General features: G+C 48.8%; 1 protein-coding gene across 3 annotated transcripts; it reads right to left on the bottom strand.

Moving 5' to 3' along the window:
* Positions 1-501: 501 nt before the first annotated feature.
* TPBG (trophoblast glycoprotein) lies at positions 502-5842 on the bottom strand. 3 transcript variants are annotated; one of them, XM_027887799.1, is made up of 2 exons: positions 5745-5842; positions 502-4824 (listed from the first exon to the last, which is right to left on the bottom strand). In XM_027887799.1, exon 2 carries the CDS (start codon positions 4674-4676, stop codon positions 3552-3554), a length of 1125 nt encoding a protein of 374 aa, XP_027743600.1. In that variant the 5' UTR covers positions 4677-4824; positions 5745-5842; the 3' UTR covers positions 502-3551. The 3 variants fall into 3 exon arrangements, with proteins under 3 accessions (XP_027743600.1, XP_027743599.1, XP_027743601.1); XM_027887798.1 differs by lacking the exon at positions 5745-5842 and adding an exon at positions 5594-5693; XM_027887800.1 differs by lacking the exon at positions 5745-5842 and adding an exon at positions 5251-5340.
* Between the last annotated feature and the right edge of the window lie 252 nt (positions 5843-6094).

Below are 6094 nucleotides of genomic sequence, written 5' to 3'. Positions count from 1 at the left end.
AGAATATGGGTCTGAACAGACTGCTACAGTACCTGCCACATCAATGGGGACTGTCACCAGTGCTTAAAAGGTAAATTACCCTGAATGGAAACATTTAAAGCACTTGTATAAAACTTCAAACCACTTTTTGGATTCAAAATTATTGGTAATATTGTGACTTGGTGAAAAAAATGCCAGATGATCTAATATAAAGCTACCTTGGATAAAGAAGGATTTGGGGATTTTCTTACCTGGCAACAGCACTGATTGAAAGTATTTTAAGAAAATGTATTAAAACTATATCAATTCCTTGTGCTATTCTAAGAAAATTTTAAGCTTGTTACAACCAAAAATAGTTTTAATAAAGCAGCTGAACCTCGGAAAAAAATCATCCTTTCCACTTCTTAGCTGTGCAGCCTTCCCTGAAGCTTTGCCCACTACTTTAGTCTGGATGTTTTTCGGGGACAACTGTGTCATACAGAACTTTAAGGGTTTATGTATACAAAAAACATTTTAGAGGCATTTAGTACTGCATATGTTTTATTGAAGAATGAATGAATAAAACAGCCTTGCTAATTAAGCTGCTCTGGAAATAGCAATCAATTAGAATTTCTGGAGTCAAAGCAGAGTAAGACTAAGATTATAAAATGTGCTTCAAAAGAACCTTTAAACTCATGTTATTTTAGATTTATAGTTTTTAACCAAGTTCCCAAGTACTGCGGGAGCTACTTTTTCTGTGTCTTCAGAGTACCACTGTTAAGTGTGAAAGGAAAGCAAAACAAATTTCAAGCACTGTTTATGAAAGGGGATTTAAGATCAAATAATGCATTGTACAAAACACCAAAGCATTCACTGCTGGTCAAACACAGTAGGAGAACATTATCCACCACAACACTGACACATGCTAAATGATACATCCTAATAAATACACCTATAAGCAAATAACAAAAATTGCTTTAAAGCAGCAGTTACCAGATCTCTAATAAGTGTCTATTACATTGACTTTCTAAGATACAAAAATAATAGTAATAATAATCTTTAGAATAATAAGTGTAGTATAACAGTTTACATTTGCCCACTTTATAAATACTTGCCCCATTGGTGAGAAACTGCAAGTAAAGTTGTTGTGTGTCCTTACACAGCTCTATAAATGCACAGGCGTTACATTAACACATCACGGATAATTGCTTTTCCTGTAGTTACTTTAAAGTGTCTGTTAACAAAACTCAGGAAAATGCCCAAGAATTGGTTTGGTTTATATATATTTTGTCTATTGTATTACAGGAGCATCCGAAACAAGGATGATGCTCTACTCCTCTTGGCACTGTACAAGCAAGTGTAAGTTGATAATCTCCGAAACGACCGATACAACGAAGCACACTGTGTAACTACTGTAAATTCTAGCTTCTTACATAAACTATCTGATGTATACCAAGTATGAACAGTTTGCATAGGGGCACAATGATAGTTCTTCACACTGGTATTTTTATGCTATTCTTTAAATACGGGTAGCTAACATTCAGACCTAAGTCTGCCTTTTAAGAATCCACAAACTTAATTCATATGCTGTTAACTAGATATTGCTCATACATTTAAATGACAGCAGGAGAGAAAGGCTATCACTTACTTACATTAATTGTAAAATATACTGATTTACAATACTTTAATTGTATTTAATATCCATTTTTTTCCTTTTAAGAGTAAATGCACGAAGCTATATAAAAAAGTCACTACTGTCAAATAAATCCAATTTAAAGCAATAGAAAATCAGTCTGAACCAACCTGTGCGATTTGCTTTGTCTGAAGTTGCAGAGAGATGAAAAATGTTTTTGAATAATACTGATGGCCCAAACAGATTATGTTTCTTCTGGTACTTTAAGGGTTATTTTATATTTATGAGCTCTTACCGAAACCACACATCTGAGAAAACTGTCACTTTTGAAAGCGAAAAGAATTAGCCAGTAATTCATAAAATTTGAGAGTTGCTCAAGAGCTTCAAGTAGCAGTGATCATGGAAAAAGCTCCACAGATAAATATAATAAGTCACATCACTTTTACAGCTGGTGTATTTTTTTTTCATTAAGAAATTACAAATAGATTAGAAAAAGTGCACTGATTATTGGCAGCCATTGGAAGATTCTTGCTAATCTTTTTATATGTCATCATAATTGCATATTAAATTATGCATTTAAAGGTTTTTTTGCATGCTTTATCTATTTACAAGAAAATGCATTCCCAAGCAAGTAAGAAGCATGAGTACCATACCATACTGAAATGCACTTGTTAAATGCTTTAAGATAAAGTTCCATCAAGTTACTAGATGTAGATCACAGCAGAACTTCACGAGTACAGAGACCTTAAAAAGGAAACAGTTAGCAATCTAATAAATGCTGCAGTGATTTATAAGCCTAAAGCTTGCCAACTGTACAAGTGAGCTGCATTTAATTCACTTCAGGGCACCTAAGTATGGTTTTTTATAATAAGTAATTAAATTCAGGTAAAATTTTCTTTAGCTAACAAACTCCAGAACTTACTTTGATTTTTTTTTAAATTTGGAGAAGACCTTCTGAAAATTCTATTAGCTTGTACTTTCCCAGCAAGGTGGACCCTAGCATCTGTCTCAAGGTCTTGCAGTTGCTTTGAGAGCAGACTGTGGGGTTTGTGCCAAACAAAACTGCTCCCATCATGGATCAGTGTAATTCTTCTAGCATATATCACAAAATATGTCAAATATATGTCTCTAAGCTACACATTCATATAAAATTTTATTCATGTTACTACTGCAGAGCTATTACTTCTGAGACCATAGCACTATTCACATTCTTAGATGTCCATACATTTCTCATTGAACAGCAAACGCAACAGTTCTTGTAAGACTGTTTATTGAGTTTAACAGTTCAGAAGGAGATGAGATGCAGCTTAGATGCAGTTTGTATAAAAAAATCTCTCGATTCAGGTAAACTGCAATCAAAAATATCTACAAAATAGTAAGAGACTTACTGAGATCATAAATTTCTGAACATGTAAAACTATACAGTATTTGTGCATGCTCACTATTCGGTTCCCTCCTATATAAATGAGGAGCTTTTAAAAGGAGTTTGTTTCTTAAAATCTCAAAGTAGTCTATGAAATGTAATCATCGCATCACAGTTCGGATATACAAGACCAAAACTGGAACAGAAGGACGTAACATCTTTTTCCCAAAAAATTGAGGCAGCTTTTGTTGAACGGCATCTGCGTCGATAAATGTTCTACAAACTCTGGTGGCTCTGGAGCATCAGAGAAAATTCTTTCATTTCTTCTGACATCTTGAAAAAAATTTCCCACAAGTACAGACAGGCAAGGCGGAAAATAGGTAGCAGCTTGTTTCCTACATACAGCTGAACGTCATGCTCAGCTGTCCAGCTTCTCAAAACAAAAATGAACTTGAAATCACAGGGAGGCATATCCCCCCCCAGGTTACAAGCATGTCTGAGATTTCTCAGAAGAAAGGGAAGCAAGCGTGTGGGTAAAGCACAAGTCTACTTTTCATGCATAGGTATTATGCTCTGCCCTGCATCTGGGGCACTTTGTCAGACATCTGAGTTGGAGCTGAGGTTTGTTAACCTGGGGTCTGCGTTGATCTCGTATCTATAGTGATAGCCCTCCATGTGATCCCTACAGGCATCTCTGATGTTGTGCATCCATTTTTTGATTCCTTTTCGGTTCAAGTACAAAACAAGGAGGAATATGGCCCCAATGAGAGCCAAGACTATCCCCAGGAAGACGTACGAAGTCTGGAGCTGGGAAGGCAGGTCTATGGGCACAGAGCAGTTCAGGTCCAAGCTGTTGATCTTCAGCAGGGCTTTACCCAACATCTTGTCAGGGTAGGCACAAGTCAGGGCTTCTTTGCCCTCCACCTGGTCACTCTCCTTGAGCCAGGCCACCAGGTCCTCAATGGGGCAGTCACAGACCCAGGTGTTGTTGCCCAGGTCGATGTGCCGGAGGGTGGGCAGGCTGCGGAACTGGGCCAGGGTGCTGTTCCACAGCACGGCCAGGGAGTTGTTGCTGAGGTTGAGGCTCTGCAGCTGGCCCAGTCCCTGGAAGGAGACGTTCTGCAGCCCCACCAGGGAGTTGTTGCTGAGGTCTAGCTGCCGCAGGGCAGGCAGGGCGGTGAACATGCCGGCGGGCAGCACCAGCAGCCCGTTGTCGGCCAGGTCCAGGCGGCTGAGGTTGCGCAGGGCCCCGGACTGCAGCAGGGCGGCCAGGCTGAAGAGGACGCCGTGGTCGCGCAGGGCTCCGCGAAGGGCCAGCTCCTCTAGGGGACTGCCGCCATCCCCGAAGACCTGCGGGCTGAGCGAGATCAGCGCATTGCCGCTGAGGTCCAGCTGCCGCAGGGCGGGCAGGGCGAGGGCGCCGGCCTCCACGGCCTGCAGGTGGTTGCCGCTGAGGTTGAGGGCGCTGAGGTCGGGCAGGCGCTGGGCGGAGAAGGCGCCAGCCAGCACGTGGGTCAGGGGGTTGCCGGTGATGAAGAGGCTGCGGACGTAGGGCGGCAGGTCGGGCGGCACTGCCGTCAGGTTCCTATTCACGCACTTCACCGTCTTGGCCGGCTCCGAGCACTCGCAGAGGTCCGGGCAGCCGCCGGACTGCTGCGCCGAGCCGCAGCCCAGCAGGACGGGCAGCAGCAGCCCCAGGCACAGCGCGCCGCGCCCCGGCATCGCGCCCGGCCCGGCCCCGCACGCAACTTTCGCCCCCGGGTGCCTCCGGCTCTGGGCGGTGCGGCGAGACGGGGGACGGCTTCGGGCAGCCCCTTCTCCGGGCGCGTCCCCTCCGGGACTGGCTCCGCTCCGCTTCCCGCAGCGAGACCTGTGGCAGAGGAGGAAAGCGAGACGGCAGCGGCAGGGCGGCGCGGCTCCGCTTGCCTGCGCCCACCCGCCTTTCCCCGGCCCGCGCCTCGCCCCCAAAACGCGGCTCGCCCGAGCGGCACCGACCCCGCGGCAGAGCGGGCGAACCCACCAAGGAACAAGTTTTTGCCCACTTCCAGCTCACACCGCCCCCTTCTCAGCCGGCCGTCGACTCCGCCGGCGTAGCACGGGAGAAAAGCGAGGGAAAGTGAGGGAAGGGTCTGACACGCCGCCACCCACAGTGTCCCGTTGCTCCCCACCTGCCGTCCCTACTCCGGGGCTCTTCCCCTCCGCTTCGCGCCACGATCGCTGCAAACTCCCGCCCGCAAACCCCCCGCGGAGCAGATCGGAGCCAAGCCTGGTCCCGGTCCTGAACCCCGTCCCTCACCTCCCGCCCGGCCTGCGGAACAAACCCCTCCGGAGCACGCCGCCGACACCGACTGCCCCCGGCCCTGCCGCCAACTCCGCGCCCACCCTCGCCGCGCCTGGCCCTGCCTCCGCTGGCAGGAGAAACCAAGCACCACGGGCCCAGGGGGAGCCGCCGCCCGCGCCTGCCCCGAGGGGCGGCCCCGCCATCGCCCGCGCCCCGCCCGGCTCCCGCCCGCCGCCCCCGCGCTCCGGGTCAGCCGCCGCTGCCGGGAGGCCTTGTCTGGAGCCCGCTGGGAGGAGCTGCTCGGCTCCCCCTTCCCCTCGCCCCCCCCCCGGCCCAGGTGGTGCTGCCTGAGACTCACCTTGGCGCCGAGCTGAGCCGCGGCATGTGGAGCCGCACCGTGCGGTGGTTCGGCCGCGGAGCCGCTCCCGGCCGCCGTGCGAGGGGAGAGCCGGCGGCGGCGAGCGCTGCCAGAGCCCCGCGATCCGCTCTCCGCCCTGGCAGCGCCGCACCTGTGCTTGCCCCGACGCGGCGGAGCCTGAACGCCGGGCGCCGCTTCCCGCGGACTTCCACGGTGGGCGCGCTCAGGCCGGCGGCAGGATGGGGAATCCCGAGGGGTTTCCAGGGCGGGGGCGCTGTGCCGCTGCTGGAGGCGCGGGACCGCGTGGCCGGCCGCTGCCCCCGCGCGTCTGTCCAGGGATCTCCTTTCGGGAGAGGGGGGAGCAACAGCAGCCGTGAGATACACAAACCGAACTCCAAACTAAAGCAAAAAAGACCACAAAAAAACCCCAACCTGAGATTTTTAGAAGTCCTAAAATAAATAATAATAATTTTTTAAAAAGAAAAGGGCCCGTATTGGCAG

This window comes from Empidonax traillii, unplaced genomic scaffold (assembly GCF_003031625.1).
Source record: "Empidonax traillii isolate 1590-97213 ecotype Southwest subspecies unplaced genomic scaffold, ASM303162v1 scaffold222:size850627, whole genome shotgun sequence".
In the NCBI taxonomy this organism is placed as follows: domain Eukaryota; kingdom Metazoa; phylum Chordata; class Aves; order Passeriformes; family Tyrannidae; genus Empidonax; species Empidonax traillii.
Note: the sequence above shows the minus strand (reverse complement) of the source record. Positions and strands in the feature narration are given on the sequence as shown.